General features: G+C 45.6%; 1 protein-coding gene across 2 annotated transcripts; it reads right to left on the bottom strand.

Annotated features, from left to right (window-relative positions):
• Positions 1 to 568: 568 nt before the first annotated feature.
• itgb8 (integrin, beta 8) lies at positions 569 to 17,154 on the bottom strand. Of its 2 annotated transcripts, none has more exons than XM_076755226.1 (16): positions 16,464 to 17,154; positions 15,211 to 15,296; positions 12,939 to 13,110; positions 12,704 to 12,810; positions 12,269 to 12,408; positions 11,696 to 11,861; positions 10,598 to 10,756; positions 9,837 to 9,932; positions 9,555 to 9,647; positions 8,272 to 8,412; positions 6,793 to 7,213; positions 6,449 to 6,671; positions 6,230 to 6,333; positions 5,190 to 5,306; positions 3,361 to 3,524; positions 569 to 2,361 (listed from the first exon to the last, which is right to left on the bottom strand). In XM_076755226.1, exons 1-16 carry the CDS (start codon positions 16,555 to 16,557, stop codon positions 2,233 to 2,235), a joined length of 2,412 nt encoding a protein of 803 aa, XP_076611341.1. In that variant the 5' UTR covers positions 16,558 to 17,154; the 3' UTR covers positions 569 to 2,232. The 2 variants fall into 2 exon arrangements, with proteins under 2 accessions (XP_076611341.1, XP_076611342.1); XM_076755227.1 differs by having other exon boundaries at positions 16,786 to 17,010.
• Between the last annotated feature and the right edge of the window lie 849 nt (positions 17,155 to 18,003).

Raw genomic sequence — 18,003 nt, 5'->3', positions numbered from 1 at the left:
ATTAATAAAATAAATGACTTTGAGTGGTATATCAGTTGTGGCTTTAAGTCTGCGGCAGCCTTGTGAAAATTAAATTTGTCTGATCAAAGTGTTGAAATGATCTTCACCCTACACGGTTTAATTAATCACCCTCTGTATTTTGCACACTTTCTGTAACTACCTGTTGCTTCAAGCCTTTGCAGTGATCAGGACACGGTTGTCTTTGTGTGCATCTCCACCTAGTGTTCACTTTATACAGTCACCCGTTTTTTAGACCACATAAGTTGGTCCCACCATCTTTTTTACATTTTGTTGCATGAAAAAAAAAAACAAAACCCCAACATTTCATTTGTCTGATTGACACAAAACCAATTGACTGACAAGACTAATGCTATATATACATAAAGAGTACAGGCTAGCTTTCAAAAGACTTCATTTGGGACTGCTTTAGTAATAAAATGTGTTGAAAATGTAATCACACTAACACACGTTAGGCCTGACAACTTTTCCATATTTTCATTAAAAATTTTAATAGAAATACAGCTGTAGACCCGTTGATACAGAGAAAGCATAAGAACTCGAGAAATGATTTTTTTTTAAAATCTTGCACATTTTATTTTGATGAAAATATTCATGCTACACAACTAGTCACATTAATTGGCAGCAAAACTACACAGAAAAGTGCTGTTGTTACCCCGAACTCAGTGCCCGGTTAGATGAGATGATTATTACCTTATTGCTGAATTATTCTCATGATTAGAGATAGAGACCGCTCCTCATGAACACAAACAGTACTCACTACCTGTAACTCAAGTAGCCTTATCATAAAATAGAACAATTAACATAAATAAAAAGGAAAAAAAAAAATCACAATAAATAATAATTAGTGTTCCTGACTCACAGTAAAATGGAGCAGGTATTGCTGTAAACAATATTGTGTTAAATACAGTTCAAAAAGAGGAACAGGATTGGGCAAGCAAAAGTCTCACAAGATGCCATGCAACCGGCACTGTATGAGGTGGATTTCCACCTCTGATCTTCGTGCCTTCAGAGCTGATTCGTACCTTTGTACAGGAGCTGGTCTCAGAGTCTAAACTTGTCAGTCTGGGTATTAATGGCTCTGGGATGATGAGCAGATACATGCAGACAGAGTTCTGGTTCTCTCTCTGTTATAGAGGCCACAGGCGCAGGCGTTTGATGATACAGTTGCAGGTTAATGATCAGTATGTGTCTTTTTTAAATATGAATTTTCAGTCCATTGTTATTCCAGTGTTGTGCGATTTGTTACATTAGCTTCAGATGCTCTTACGATGCCTTCTAATGCCCAACATATAGTCATTTCAAGCCCACCAGTGCAGCTCTCCTGCCCCCCTCGGTTTTCAGTAGTATAATGCAAAACAGTTGTTCTAGTGCAAGTCTAATCGGATTATCAACAACTGACAATCATATGAAACTATATTCTCACTTATCACGATGGAAAAATGCCATAAAGTAACACTAATTTGCAACGCAGTTGATCGTTTAACAAAAACAAAATGCAACAAAGAAATGAAAAACACGAGATGACAAGGTACGCCGCAAATGACTGGAAATCTGATTAACTTAAAAAATAAAAATAAAAATAAAAAGGCATTCAAAGTCATTGGCGTGCTTCAAGAATTAAATCCAAAGGGAATACAGCTGAGGTCAGTAATGGAGAAAAACTTGCCATACCATAAGCTGGCCACACGGGGGCAGACTAAGGCAGGGAGATAGCACAGTTGGAGTGTCACACAATCACATAAACCTAAAACATGTAGTGTTTTTACTATAAAATCATAAATAAAAAGCCTAGATAGAGCATGAATGCATCTACCTGCACCACACACTCTCTCACACACACATACACAACCATAAGTTAGAGCAGTAATCGCTGCATGGCTAAAAAGCGAGGAATGATCACCCTTTACCCTGTGGAAGAAGCAGCCTCCCTGCTGCTAGAGAGGAAGAAGAGGTGGGGTACTTGTGCTCTTTGTTTCATCTTGATTTCCAGGGTACTGGCCACATTAGTCACACAGCCTGTTTGTGTTTGGTCAGGTCGTGATGTGATGTGATCCCACGGAGGTTTCATTGTTAAGTTTATCATTATCAGAGTCTCCACATACAGCTGGTGAAAGTTTTATGAAGCTTAAGAGGCAGAAAAGAAGCCTTTAGTTGACTCTCCTTCTATATGTCTCTTCTAACTTCCCTCTGGCCTTGACCTTTGACCTCTGCCTAGTACTGCCAGGGGTCACCAAGGTGCATCTTGGGAACCTGGATGTGCATCTCCACGGGGTGGTCAGGCGGACGGTCCCTCCTGTAGGTGACTGTCTTCTCATTGGTTGTGGGGATGTATGACAGGTCCTGAAGGGTGGCAGAAAAATGCAGTCAGTCACAGACCTGGTCCTACACTTCCCACAATGCAACTCAACAGCATATTTTGGTAAAGCAGTCTTCATGTTATGAGGGACGGATGGTGGAGATGGAAAAGGGTGATGTGTAATTGCAGAGTTAGTCATGTGAGTGTTAAATATACTGTGCTCAATATTAACACCATATCCTTTAAATGTTCTGTTTAAAATGTGTTGTTCGAGCCAAGTTTGCTCAGGTGATGTCACCCGGGTAATCATCTGTCTTGGTGAAGCTGCTCCAGAGCCACAGATGACGTTATGCAACTGTTCTCACAGGCTGTGTTGTTGTATCTGTGACTATTAAGTTAACTTTGACTTATTAAATCAGTGGAGTGGCCCTTTAATATCAGCAGCTCCATTTAGGTGGATTTCATAAAGTGGATTTCAGCTTTACAACACTTGCAAGGCTCCCAGTTAATGTAATATGTGTCAGATTTCCCCTGAGGGTATAATGTTACACCTGCAGCCTCAACAGGGGACTGTTTCCCATGTAAGAATTCAAATGCCAAACAGATGCATCCGTTTTACACAATCTATAATCTGCAGTGTTATTAAGATGATCTGTGGCAAATGATGAACAACAATTGAGGGGTGTCTGAACACTCATAAGCGATCCAAAGCACTTCAGGCACACATATCTCCAGAAAGTCCCCGCTGTTGAAATTCCCGTCTACTCAAAGGTGCTGTACATCATAGTAAGGTCACAAATCTGGACATTGTAGATGGTGAGCTGGGAGTTGGGAGGAAATGTAAAATACAGCTGTACCTCCAACAGCAGACTCAAATTTCTCACTCCTGGTTTCAGCGGACAGTACACATGAACAAAAATATCCCAGAGGCTTAAGGGGTCCCTAATGCTTGTGAGGGCTCCAGGGACATGACAGCCTCCCCTTGATTAAAACCATGCTGTGCAAATGATCGCCTTCAGCATATTTGACTTTTGAGAGCTAACCTTTCCAGTGCAGTGGTAGCCTCCGTCTTCAGCAGCGCCCCCTTGTGACCTGACTCTCTTCTGCAGCAGCAGCCGGGACACGGCCACCACCACCAGGCCACACAGCACCGTCAGAGCACACACACTCAGGAATGTTCCTACCAGCCGACTGCTGCTGGCGCACTCTGTGAACACAAGAATAAGGTTTCACTGTGGAGAACTGGGGCAGGCTGCCTTTCACTGTGACGGGCAGAAAGCTCAGAAAAGAGAATATTGCAGTAACAAGGAATCACACATGTACACTCAAGTACACACTAAAATATGGAATCAGAGAGGCATAAAGTTGCAGGTGCAGAGACTCTTCATGACGCTGTCTACACAAAACACGTCTATTGTTTGTACTTCTACAATTGTGAGGAGCCTTGCACCCCAGCCCCCTACCTCCAACCGTAACCATCTCAACTATATGCCTAACGCCAGTCCTCACCTTGATCCAATCCTAATTTAAATCTTTAAAACCAAGTCTTAATCCCCAAACGCCCCTTTAAAGATGAAAGGACAGATCAATCGGTCCTTCATTTCCAAAAGCGTCCTCACTCTCATGGTCTAAAATTCAAACTGGTCCTCACAAAGACAGACACACAAGAGCAGCATGGTGGGAATAAGTATTCAGATCCTACAAAATAAGATAAGATAAGATAAGGTAAAATAAGATAATCCTTTATCAATCCCTCATCAACAGTATACTTAGTGAAACAAGGCAATGGTTGTATATACAATAACCAAAGAAGAAAACATATAGGAGAAAAAAAATCATATAAAAATACTCAATTACGAGTCAAAATCCTTCATGCAAAATCTTACTTAAGTAAAAGTACAGAAAAAAAAGAAAAAAAGAAAAATGAACTTTTGTGTACCAGATGCATCAGTTTTGTAGACAAAAGGTCCCTGTGAGTGATATGTTAGTAAATATTACATTATCCTGATCCTGATACATCAATGTTTAAGTAGTATTTGGCAGCAGGTGAAGCTGCTCAAGGTGGGCCCTGTTTTATCTACTGTATGTACTGCAATCAGTAACTCCAGCTGCCTAATAAATGTAGTGAGAGTAAAGTACAAGTACCTCCAAATTGTACTTAGCCACAGTACTCGAGTACATGTACTTAATTACTTTGCACATAAACACACTCGTTCAGTGGCAGCTGTGCCAGCGGTGCTGTGCTGAATAGTCAGCTGGCTGTGTGTCTGCTGGGGAGCATGTGTGGATGACGGACTCATCGCTCAGCACAAAGAGCCCAAAGAGTGCTCTGACATTTTGTGACGAGGTTACCATGGAGACCTGGCTCCTGCTGCACCCGGGAGGAGTGGGCGTGAGCAGGAAGAGAGTGTCCCGTCGGGTGGAGAGGGGAGTGAGGGGATAGGGGGAGATTTGGGGTGGGGGTGGGGGGGCACGCACAATGAGGAGCGCTGTTCCAGAAATCGGGAAGGCGGGGATGAACTGTAACACTTGGATGTGCTGTGTAATGTGTGTGTGTGTAACTCAGGGCATGTGTGAAATAGTGGGTTTTAAATTATGTATGTGTGTGTGTGTGTGTGTGTGTGTGTGTGTGTGTGTGTGTGCATGTGTGCGTGTGTGCGTGCGTGTGTATAGCTGTGAAAATCAAGAAAGTGAGTTGGGAACTGAGGGGAAATGTAAAATACAGCTGTAACACTGACAGCAAGCTTGCTGACTCAAATACACCAGGGTGCAGTAGTGCAATGGTAGCAACGGAAGTGACCTCGAAGTAAGGCATGTGTGTGCGTGTGTGTGTGTGTGTGTGTGTGTGTGAGTGTGCGCATTGCCATTATACCTGGTCTTGTGCTAATGTGAAGCTGGGTCTGACCAGACTGTGAGCTTGTTTGAAACCGATAGCGACAGCTGTCATTACTGATGTACATACACTGAATCCACATCTCCCCTGCTTGACCTGAAAACGGAGGGAGAGAGAGAGCTGCAGTGAGATGTTATTCAGTGCAGACGTGTTAAGCTCCCAACCCCAGTGAAAATCCTCCAGGACTTCTAAAAACAAAAGAATCAATGAGAGCTGCGTTACAAGAGAGCTGCTGAAAGCTGCGCTGATCAATATTTTGATACCGCTGACACAATGGATCAGATTACAGCGAGTAACATGAAAGGTGCTGCAGGTAGTCACAAATCCACAATATTATCACCCACCCTGCAGCTGCCCTCTGTTCCACAGAGCCTGTTTATCTCTTCAGCTCACGGTTTTGATTTTCTCGTCTACATGTCTCCAGCTGCATTCGGCAGCTGTCTTCGGTGTATTCATTCAGATATGGTTTTCAAGAGTTGGTGGAAACCTAAACAGAGCTAAAAGCACAGTGCATGTTGGGCTGTGTCTGCCATTTTCATAGCCTCCTCTCGTATATGTGCTGCTGGTTGCAACCTTTTCATAAAGTCCCGACCTGGCTGGAGGCTACACACTCACTACCCAAAGGTTGCAGCCAAGAAACATCCCAAGCGTCTACATGTGTGTTTTAGGAACATCTTGCATTGTATATCTTTGAGGGGCAACTAAACGCCAGCTGAAAATCTTGTTTTTGCTGACCTCCTGTGGTAGGAGTGTATGCCAGGGCCTGTCTGCACTGTGACACCTTGCTTGGGTTTGTCAGAGGTGCAAAAGACTTGAGAGGGCAGTGATCTGTTGCTTTACAACCTGGTGCTCTTTAAGGTCCTCAGTCAAACGAGAAGCTGCATCTCTTTGACCATGAAGCTCACACGGAGCCTTTACAGTGAATCAAACACAACTGAACCAATCACAGCCCCTTTCTAGCATCTACTTTCCTCATTTCCACAAGCAAAGCAGATTCTATTGGCTAAAATGCCTTTTACCTGATACATCATCCATGTAGCCCACCAATGGGGCGCAAGTGTTGTTGCACTGTCCTCCCTCTTTTCGTGTGAGGCCGTGAGACAGGTGGCAGTCCACACACTTCCTGACAGAGAGAGAGAGAGAGAGAGACAGACCACATCAGTGTCAGCTTCAAACACAGACAGTCCTGTCAGAGCTCCCATCATGCTTTGTAGTCGTGAACAGAAGCTGACAAGTACCAGTATGATTGGCAGGTGCTCTGGCAAGTAGGGCATCTCTCGCAGAAGTCTCCAGAGTGCCGGGGGTCGTCACACACACACTTGCCGCACACACATCTGCCTCGTCCACTGCAAAGCAAGCCGTTGGCTGATTGGCAGGTTGCTGTGGAGGCGGGACAGCCGCAGCTCTCCCCTGTCCAGCCGTCCTCGCACACACACTCACCTGACACACACACACCCCGCCCTGAGAAGACAGACAGACACAGGAGGAAAGACTGTTACACAGGGAAATTAAACAACGTAGACCCATATTATTACTTTTTGATTTCTTGTGCTTATTTTTGAAATGTGCCCCACCCCCTCACCTCCACAGAGCAGCCCCCCTTCATACTCGCAGGAGAAGTCGTCTATCTCGCAGTATTTGCCATACACTGCCCCGAGCTTGCTCTGCTCACACACACACCTCCCGCACTCACACACTCCCCGACCACTGCAGTCCACATCAGATCCATCCGCCCTGCAATTCCCGTTTGAATCTCTGTTTGAGTCCTTCATTAGTCCACGATCCAGCCCCTGCTCCTGGCTGGGGCTGTCTGGTGTGCCAGTGCACGGGGATTGGCCGTCATCATTGCAGCGCTTTGTTGGTCCACAACTGCAGCGACATTTAGAGCGGATCCTGACCACGGTGGATTCGTTGTAGCCCACAGGGTGAACCAACACTGTTACATCTTCGTCTTCGCCATCGTCAGGACAAGAGCGCAGGCCGATGGTGATATTGAAGTAGACCTGCATGGGAAGACAAAAAAAGTTATAACTCAGTGATTTTCTGTCATGCTAGCAGCGTGTTTCCATGGATGGCAATGGACGAGTGTCGGTCGGTCTACAGCTTTGGTCCAAAACGAAGCTACCTCTCACTGCAGAATTATGGAAATCTCTGATAAGACTTAAAAAGCTTGATAAGTGACCAGGAGCTGGATTCTAAAGGAGACTTAACATGAATAATTATTCAGTTGATGTGGTTGGAAAATTATGCATGCCAAAGCTCTGAATCTATTTGAGGGCCTTTCTTTTGATATCTATCATCATTCTGGTTAGTGCGGGTACTTTCCATTATTCACTTTAATCCACCCATACATGAAAGGGATGAACTTCAGTCTTTCACTACAATGGAGAGACTGTAGGGCAGTGATGAAGCATCTTGGTGTTTGACAGCATTTAGAGTCTCAGAAGTTAAGGAGCAGAGGAGTCTCCTCAGCAGTTCAGGGAGCGAACAGAAAGATATTTTCTGGAAGATAATATAATTAGTACCAAAAGACTGTCTCCTTGGTTGTTACAGTCTACTTTTTTTCATTATAATCATTACCACTGTGGCAGAAAAGCTCCCATACAGGGTCGAGAAGTATCAAAAAAAGCTCTCTGCAGACTACCTAAGGCTTGTGTTTCACTGGATAAATGGAACAGGTATGAGAGCAGTGGAAAGTCCAGCGACCTATTTCTAAATATAAATGTCCTATTTGTTTGTATAAAGACTCTCATATTAGGTAAGGATTTTAGGACAGAAAGGTCATGGAATCACATGGAAATGTTTTCCTGTTAAACAGCCTGTAATCCGCTCAACTTGGATTATTTACCAAATCTTTAGCTCTCAGCCATGCGTGCGTGTTTGTGTGTGTCTGTGTGTGTGTGTATGTGTCAAAGTAATCCAATATAACCAATAACTGTGCAGTGACACATGTCCAGGGGCTTGAACGAAGCTTTCAGAATAAATACGAGTAACATTTAGCTAAATTTCCGCACAGTATTAATCACGTGTGTCAACACTGAAGGTAGGCTCGTGTGTTTACCGTCTGGTTGGGCTGCACCCCCGAGCAGCTCTGCCCCTTCGCAGTGGATCCATCAGGACAGAGAGGAGACACGGACACCCAGTACCTGCTGACTGCCTTGTCCTCCACTGACACTGACACCTCCACCTCTGATAACAACCTCTGCATGCAGCGAGGGCGGAAAGAGATGAGAAAGCAACATTAAATTGACCTCGTGGTATCAAGATTTTCTTTAAAGCCAGCGTCTTGTGCTGTTTGCGAGGCAATGTGGGTTAAGAGAAAAGAGAGTGGGAAGAACAGTGACGGCTTAAAATTTTAATGAACGTAATCTGTGTGAGTGAAAAGTAATGAGGCGAGAGCAAGACAGAGAGACAGAAAGGGAAAGTGTGATTAATTAAAGTTGTCACATGTCCCCAGAATGTCTTTTCTTTCGTTCTGAAAAACAGAGGGGGGGGGGGGGGGGGTTATGGGAACAAGGAGGTGGGGCCAAAAATAGCATCTTTGTATTCTTCCATGATTTGGACACATGGTTTCCGCGGGGATCTGATAGCTATTATAATGCCGGCTTCTGTTCGGGCTCTGCTGCTTGTGTATGCGTGTGTGTGTGTGTGTGTGTGTGTGTGTGTGTGTGTGTGTGTTTGTGTGTGTGCATGTATGCATGGCTGTGCACCCGGATCTGTGGATTCGGCAGATTCTCGAAGCAAACAATGGAGCGCTGTGCCTGAGGCAAGATTATAGCCTAGACTGCTGCCAACTGAACTCTCTCTCTCTCTCTCTTTCACACACACACACACACACACACACACACACACACACACACACGCGCGCACACACACACGCACAAGGCCTTACCCCTCCATAACCTCCTGTTCTCGTCTGTGTTTTTCTGTTTCATTAGGCCTTCGGCGACCAAAAACATCTCCGATCATCTGTTTTCCCAACTTCAGAATTGAAGTTTGTGTTTCAAGCGTCTGCACCAAACTTTCCTGGATAAATATAAGCGAGGCACACTTTTGGAAACATCCAGCACTATCACTGATTCTGAGGCCTTCTGTCTGCGCGCATGCCTAAACAGGGCTAACTGAAAACAGCTCATGTTGCCTCAGCAGATCAGTGGACTCCTGATAACTGCGTGGGCTCATGAATTCAGCCCATGCTGTGCTGCTGCTCTCGTCTTTCTAACCTTTCATTTGTCCCTGTCCTCTCTGTTGTCTAAAGGATGAATAATTTACCAAGGGAGGACAACAGGATCTGAAACTGAGAAAGAAGTTATTCTGTAAAGTTGCAGAGGAAGTGCTCTGTACCTTGTATGCATCCACCACCAGCTCGATAAGGTTTGGAGCCTGGAAGAGGCCTAACTTTCCCAGGTAGGAGCCGGGAAGCAGGCGGACCAGCTCCTAAAGAGACAAAGGGAGATGGAGGTAAAGAAATGCTTTAATGATAATTGAATGGTTACAAGTCATCGCTGAAGTTCTCTGTGTACAGGTGTTTACTCCCTATCTTCCAAACTAAATGTGGCAAGATTTGTTTTCTCGCTTGCATTGGTGGGCATGTGTTGCTGTGTGTGCTTGTGTGGGAGAGATTACCTCATACCACTGGTACTGCTGCTTCTCCACAGCGAAGATGGAGTAGATGTTGTTTTCCAGCAGTTTATCAGACAACTGACCCACACTGGGATGGTCCTGAAAAGGAGACAACCAGCAGACTAAGTACAAGAAAACCTTTAATTGCCTCTAATGTGCCAAAGTCAAAGTCTACTATTTAATACACAGTCACCTGTTGTGTGAATTTGCTTATGATCTTAAAAGTCTGCATGGTCCACATTTCAACTGCACACCATGTGTGTACACAGTCCATATGTGTATGTGAGCATGTTGGGATTGAAGGAGCAGTTTGATGTTTTTGGAAATAAGCTTATTTGATTTCTTGGCAAGAGTTAGGTAAGAGGATCAGTCCTACTTTGTACCGTAAACATAAAGCTACTGCCAGCAGCTGGCTAGCTTAGCCTATCTTAGCATAAAGGCTTTAAAACTGCAGCCTCTGTCTTCCTGGACTGCTGCATTGAGATTCTCACCTGCCTCTCAGAAAGAAAGCAAATAAGCATATTTCCTGAAACTGAACTGAGCTAAAAAGTATAAATTTACCTTCAATCTTAATGTGGCATTCTGCAAGTGGAGTACTGCATTGTCATACTGAAAAACTTGTAGACTCATTTCACCTGCACCCTTGTAGTAATTTACACAGTCCATGTTAAAGGCCATGCAGACTTTAAGACGCAATGATTGCCCAGTTAAAGGCTTGAGCTCTTTTAAGCCAGACTTCCCAGTACATTTCCTCCTCCTCTCACCAGCCTAGTGCTCCCTGTGTAGACGTTGTTTTCCAGGTGACACAGGCCGTCATGTGGCGTGACAATCCCTGCCAGCCGGCTGTCCAGCGCCAGGTGAGACGGCTGGTCGGTCATCAGGAGCAGCAGATGCTTGGCCGCGGGTCTCCACCCCACTGCTCCCTAAAAGACACACAGAGAGGAATCAGGACATGGCGTAATGTGCTTAAATCATGTTGGCTTTTTAATTTTGACTTTATTGAAGCCAACTCATCACAAATCTAGACTAGAACCACACCTCAACAGAGATAAGTGACAAAAGGTTTATTGGTGCTAATGCATCTTCTGTTTCTGGGGAGCGGTTTTATTGACTCTCACATTTTTATTCCCTTATGTCACCAGTCAGCAACATTTGCACCAAACTGATGTGGGAAATATGTGCATGCTTTATATTTTAAAGGTTTACACATGTGGTAGGAAACCGCAAATTCAAATGTTTTACTCATCTGAACTACATTAGTTCCCATGGTGATCAGCTCTTTCTGTAATTCCCAATTAAAAGAAAAGCAGCGCAAATTCCTCCACCAGTCACAGAGTCTCCTTCTTTATGTCTGTGACTCGTCAGAGAGTGTGAGAGAAAAAAGGGCCTATGTGAGTCTGCTTGTGTGCATGTGTGTATTTTAGGAAACCCTGTGAGCTTATAAGTAGGCCTGACATAATGGAGAGTCTATTTCTAGAGTCATGACCACCGTGGTGTTTCCCTGCAGACTGGTTACTCAGGGCCCCCCTGCATGTTGTGACTCACAGCCCTCCTGCAGCCATAGTATAAGCAGCTCTGTGTGTGTGTGTCTGCCATACCCCAGCAGTGGTGTCATTACTTACTGGGATTCCAGTGGTAATATCCAATGCTGAGTCAGAGTGTCACCATTCTCTCAGAATAAATGCTTCTTTCACTTGCATGCAAGCTTACTACCTAATTTGGGGCTATACCTTGTTTTTCTGAATGTACTTAAGAAACTGAAGTAAATCTTGTATCCATCTCAAGGTGTTTTGGTAACTCTCTTTGTCTTTGTTGCACACAGATAAAGAATTTGTGAGCCCTGACATCTGGTATATGCACACCTGGCAGACAGCAGCCTGCAGCATGGCATCCAGTCCTCCCTCAGGTGTGTCCATGTTTCCGGAGATGCGCTGGCGTTTGATCACACGTGTGAACTCGCTCATGTTTCCCGTCATGCTTAGGACGTGGTGGAAGCCGTGGGCTGGTCGACAGCGGATCTCATAATCACTGAGGTAGAGGCAGTTCAGAAAGTTTTAAATTGCAACATTCAGGAGTGTAGATCTCCAAAAACCAACAGAACAAATGATGGTCAAGAGTCTCTCTGTTGTGTCTGTCTCTCAGCACAGCTCATCATCATAATAACGTTGCCCCCTGATAAATGAGGAATCTCTCTGAGTCACACAAAATTGTGAGCAACTAATGGGAGAAACTTCCTTAGACGTATTTTTTGAGTAATCATTCAAGTCATCACACCATTCTTTTGTCTCATTAAAAGAGGAAGAGGCTAACCGAGGAACATAACAAGCAAACTTTTCAGTTCTAGTCACACAGCAGTGACAAAATAAGCTAAACAGAGAGGATGAACCAAACTTTTTCGGCAATCAAAAATCCAGCTCTCAAATTCTGTGTCTTACCTGCAGGGGTTGTTGATCTTGGAGGGATGGACGTTGATGTAAGGGGAGACAGGTTTGTCCACAAATGAGCCGAAACCCAGCCAAAGGTCTGAGGAGTGCTCCGTCATACGAAGAGACAGGGCTACACCCACCGTCTTCAGCTGCACCCCAGAAAACATGCAGGTGGGCACAGGGTGGAGGAATCCAAAGTAGAAGTAGAAGAAGAATGGAAAGAGGGCGAGATAGAGAAGAAAATGATTTAAGCAGATGTGTTTGAGCTCTAACATGTGCGACAGCAGCCGCCTCATAAGCATCAAACCGTTATCTGTGTCTGTGTTTTCTGTCATTTTCCAACCATGATAAAAATAACTTGAGAGTTTGTGTGAAAAAATACACTCTTAAGTAAAATATTTCAGCACTGACTCACTGAGAGGAACACAACACAGCTACACTTACATGATCAAGGTTTTCCTGCATAGACGCCGACACATCAACCAGGTAGTACAGATCCACAGGGTAACGCTCCAGCTGCTTCACAGCCACTACGATGCTTGCCTTCGAACCTGAGCGCGTGCACACAAACACACACACAGCTTAACCTCAGCTGCTTTGTCACCCACTGAGAAGCAATCACAAAACAAATTAGAGATCCACCCTTTTATACTTGACTTAGAAGGAGCCCGTTGTCTACCTGGTCTGAGGGTGATGCTGATGTCTCGTGGGGACACTTGCGTGCTGCTGATGGTGGCGTTGACCTCCACCTTGGTCTCTGACTGCTCCATGAACTCCGCTTCACAGCCCCTCCTGAGCAGCTTCACCGGCAGGTCGCAGCGCTGGCTCGGGCCCGCCCCATCCAGGAAGTCCTACAGGTCACACAAGGTCAAAAGAGGGAAATTGAAAATTCCCATTTTTCCCTTCAATCAAAAAAAATTTGTTAGAGTTTTTTTTTTTTTTTTGGGGGGGGGGGGGGGGGGATTTGCAGTCTTAAAATAACAAAATGCAAGAAACCGACACAAAAAACAAACAAGACACAGAAGCAAATGCTGCCAGTCAGTCGTAAAGATAATACAGCTGAGCCGTCTATTAAGATGTTGTCACTATAATTGCATTTCAGGAAGGAGAACAAGTGACAAATAAGTGGGTCAAGTTGAATCCTCTATGGCCCTGCAGGCAACACGCTGTAATGCTGCCAAATATGGAACCAACATGAATGTTTACTCCAGTCTGCTCTGTATGTTGGGCTTATGCAGCTATAATCTTACTATTTGCATGATAACCAGAGATAAATTTCCCACCAGGTGGTCTTCATTCACTCTCCTCTCCTACTCCAGTGTTGCCCACTACATCCTTTCACAAATGCTTGAGCACACACACACACAAACACATCAGAGCACAGACATGTGTGCATGTGTTCTCTCCCCCACTTCATTTTCTAATCTGTGCTCACAGTGTGGTCAAGTTGAAAGCACTTTGGATCATTTCACCTGAGAAAACATGGCAAAGTGAAACCGGTTTCATAATAACTCACTATGGTTTCATTTTTTGTTTCTGCCATTTTAATGGGGTTTGTATTGATTTGCGATGTAGTTACATTGCCATGAGAACCATTAGCGTTATATTATGTCCAGATCTACTCTCTACACATCGACAGTTGCAGTTCTGATGACTAGGAAAGAGATTAGATGGTCCAATTGGCTGATTTCTGAATATGATCTAGTCATCACTTCACTGAATGAATCTTGCTTTAAATAACCTCTCCGCTGCACAATAGCCTGGCCCGACGCTACAACAACATCATGCCTTACAGCTTTGGAGTGGATTAGTGACCTTTGGTACTTCAGGTCTCTGGGAAAAACACTCACAAATACAGCGACTAGCACTGAAAACATAAAAGTAGACCATTAAATGTGTGTGCCGGATTGGTAAGAGTCCATTTAAGGTCACATGATAAACAAGATCATGCACATAGGGACTGAAACGGCGCAATTGATTGGCATTACTGAGACTTTTAAAACAGAGGTAGCACAAGAGCAAAGCAGCAAACAGTCTACAATAAAAACCTGTAGCTGAGCGTGTGACCATGGCCTGAACCTGAAAGCTAGACTGAATTCAGTTTATTTATCGCTGTCCCTCTGGCTATAATTTGTCCTGTAACAACTCTGAATACCAGAAAGTTTCACAGCGATTTCCCGGGACTTTCTTTCACAATCTGCCCCCTCGCCTGACACTGAATGTCAACAGCAAAATGTGAATGTGCATATTTACAAGCACTGTACCTGCTTCATTTCCACTGCTTCTCCAAGCGTGGCTCAGTGACTTTGTGTGTGTGTGTGTGTGTGTGTAGGAGGTTAGGGAGGTGGTGTTTTTATGCTTTCACACACCACTGAGCCTGGCCCCACTTAATGATGTCAGTTAAGGTTAGGGTTCACATGGTCGGAAAGCACCTGAAGTCTGTAAACACGCACATGTTGATAGTCCAGTCTCGCCGGTGCAGCTTGTGTGTGTGTGTGTGTGTGTGTGGTGATTGGTGTGGCCCTGGGAGGCTTTACAGCTTCTCAAGTCTGATTCGGGGTGGGCTCTTTACGAGACAGACTGACACCCAGAAAGGAAAGACAGATACAGACACACAAACACACTGCCGGATGCACGCTTTGAGAGAAATGCAGTGATATGTGTGAGCGCCTAGACTAAACACATGCATAGAAAGTGGTTCTGTCTCTACTGCCACATGAGAAAGCACACATGGAAACACACACACACACACACACACACACACACACACACACACAGAGGCCATAGGGCAGGCCAGTAAGCTCGAACATGCACATTATATTCACATCTGTGGGTGGCATCAAAGCTTTGGTGTGTGTCATCTGAGGAATGCTGCTGAATGTCTGCCACGTTCTCTCTTTTTTTTCCTCTCACCGTCCAACACAAACACACTCTTTTATACACATTCCTACCTCTTTGAAGCACCAGGCACACTGTGGTCCACGGCTGAGACACTCTGTGCAAGAAGTGATACTAGGAGACCAACACACACTGTCACCTGCAGAGGGATGACGGGGGGGCAAAGAGGTAGAGAGGCAGAGAAAGAAAACAAAACGAGACAGTCAGCCAAAGATGAAGAAGAAATGGGATGAAGAGAAGAATCCGTGATTAGCATATGAAAGAATATGTGTGTCAACACTCATTAGCCATGCAGTCGAGCCCCTGTGGATATTTAGAGATCTCATGCACACTTTTGATGATGGAAGCACCTCTTAGCATCTCATATGAGGCTATTCAGTACGTGTCAGCCGGCCGTGTAGTGGGAAAACGGCTGGGAGTGTGGGAACAGGTGCTTGAGCTCTTGGAGTGGTGCAATGGATCATTTCCCACACCCACACACCCTCACACACACACACACACACAAACACACACCCACACATGCAGACACAGAGGACATCTAATCATGAGTCAATCAGTGGATGCTAAATGTGCGCAAATGCATTAATGTGGTGACACTGTGACAAATCACTCAGATACTTTTATGCAGCGTTAGCAGAAAAATCCAGCTGGGATGGAGACTAGAGATCTTTACAGGGTGACAAAAGCCACAAAATGGACCTGGGGCCCACTGTAGTGGGATTAATGATTCATTGACGTGATTTATCTGCCGGAATCCAATTTTCCAGAGCCATTTCAGTGAGCTACAGGGTTGGAATGTAGGACAGAGAAAGGCTGCAGGTCTTAGCATCACTAACAGCCCACTAACAAGCCACTCTGACCCAATTAGCACTCCTGGCCTCTGGCAACCCCCTGAATAGGTGAAGCATTTAACTTCTAATTATAACTGATCGATACATGCTTGAACATGCGGTTGGTGCGGTATGAGCTACTCCAGTGGGTCCCCTGATTGTGGCTTTAGAGGTTTCTCTTCACAAATGAATAAATACTAGTTCATAGCCTCATTAAAACATGCGCTAATAACAGGGAATAAGTAGAGACCAATCTAAAAATGCTTTTAAAGAGGTTTACTTGCGGTGAAGGTCTTAATAAAAAGATCTGCTGGGGGTCTTTTATGTGAATCATTTGGGAAAGCGGTAGACCCCCCGCGGAGAGCGCAGATGGGCGGGACAGGAGCTGATGTTGCGCAGTGATCTCTTGACAAGATGCACGATGTGGGCTAATTGCTGGGATATGATGTAATTGGCCCTAATGAGCCTCCACTCACCGGCACCGGAGGCTTCTGCGCAGACAGCGACCACCAAACAGCAGAGCAGGAGACACAGAGGGACGCTGCCGTACGTGCGCAGCCAGGAAGTCATATTATCCACACCGGGAGCTCGACCTGAGCGAAGCAGCGACGAGGCGCAGGGGGCAGAGGCTGGAGCTACGGCTACTGGAGATGAACCGGGGGAGACCGGGCACCCTGCGTCCGCCGCCGCACGAACAATAGCAGGGAGTGCCGGACCGAGCCGCGGGGCATTGTCGTTCACCCAATAACCTTCTAATCCCGGAGAGGTATTCACATCCCCCGGGTTAAATCAGCTTACAAGCGCGCTCCCCCCTGGACCACGAGAGGAGGTGAAGCAATCGGTTGAGTGCGGCGACGGCGGCTGCGGCGCAAGTTCCTCCATCTATTTCCATCCAGCCGCAGGTGTGCGACGTGTCCCCGCGCTTCCAACAATGGACCTCGTCTCACAGCTGATGGTAAAGTCTCATCCCGGGACAGAGCGGAGCTGAGTTACACACATACACACACTCACAGACACACAGACACACACACACACACCGGAGCACCGCTAAGATAGTGCTTGCTTCAGCCGGCGCGCACCAACATGCCGACTGAACATCCCACACTAAAGCCAGGAGAGTGACCGTGTTTTAACCGCTGTACTGACTCAGGCAGGCGGTACCATGGCAACGACGCTCCGTCCTCGCTGTATCACAGAGGAGGAGAGAGAGTTAAAGAGGGAGGGAAGAGAGACAAATAAGGAGAGAGAGAGAGAGAGAGAGAGAGAGAGAGCGCAGAGGAGAGACATAAAGTGCTTACTACAAGGAGTTGCTGTGGGGTGCATTCCAAGTGAACCACGGCCTTGAATTGAACACTGATGTTTATATTGCTTCTTCAGGGAGCTGTTTAACAGCACTGAGGGCTCCTGTGTGTGTGTCAGGACCCAAACTGGGTGTGGATGGATGTTGGGGTGAAAGGAGTTGGGGAGAGGGGAGGTCAATAAAAGCAGAGTTGTAGCAGAGGGGTTCACAAGCTGGTGCTAAAGAGGAGGAGGAGGCGGGGGGGCTGGGTCCATTGTGCACAGATTCCAATGACATGGAGTAACCTCGCCTCGCCGGCTGCTCCGCTGAGCAGGAGCCAAAGACTTACTAAACAACGTTTTAAGCTGGAGGAAAACAGAGAGACGCAAGGACAAAAGACACAACGGTCTACCATCTTTGGCTTGATCCTGTTCTTGTCCGGTATTGCTCTACCAGAGAGATCGGGCATGTTTTGCTTGGCACGCAGCCGAAACAAAGATTGTGAGTGTGTGCCAGCAGTCTCCAACCAATGCACAGCAGTAAGCTCAGCAGTACACACACTCACACAAGTCCCTTATCTACTCTGTTTGACCCCATCTGTCACTCAGGAGCCTGGAGCCGAGCCAGCCCTCCACTCATTCATTCACACAATTTGTCAAACGGGAATATTGGAGGGGGGAGTGCCAACACCTCCCATTCTGTGCCCTCTCACCAGTCATTCTCAATTATGGTAATGA

This window comes from Chaetodon auriga, chromosome 17 (genome assembly GCF_051107435.1).
Source record: "Chaetodon auriga isolate fChaAug3 chromosome 17, fChaAug3.hap1, whole genome shotgun sequence".
Taxonomy (NCBI): domain Eukaryota; kingdom Metazoa; phylum Chordata; class Actinopteri; order Chaetodontiformes; family Chaetodontidae; genus Chaetodon; species Chaetodon auriga.
This window is presented reverse-complemented; position numbering and strand designations above follow the sequence as displayed.

What these genes read in the sequence shown, in the direction of transcription:
- itgb8 (XM_076755226.1), bottom strand. Translation starts at nt 16,557, where the DNA reads ATGACTTCCTGGCTGCGCACGTACGGCAGCGTCCCTCTGTGTCTCCTG. An exon ending in CGCAGAAGCCTCCGGTGCCG is followed by an intron (nt 15,297 to 16,463) that starts GTGAGTGGAGGC and finishes ATCCCTCTGCAG; the next exon opens with GTGACAGTGTGTGTTGGTCT. An exon ending in AAGATCAACAACCCCTGCAG is followed by an intron (nt 11,862 to 12,268) that starts GTAAGACACAGA and finishes CCTCTACCTCAG; the next exon opens with TGATTATGAGATCCGCTGTC.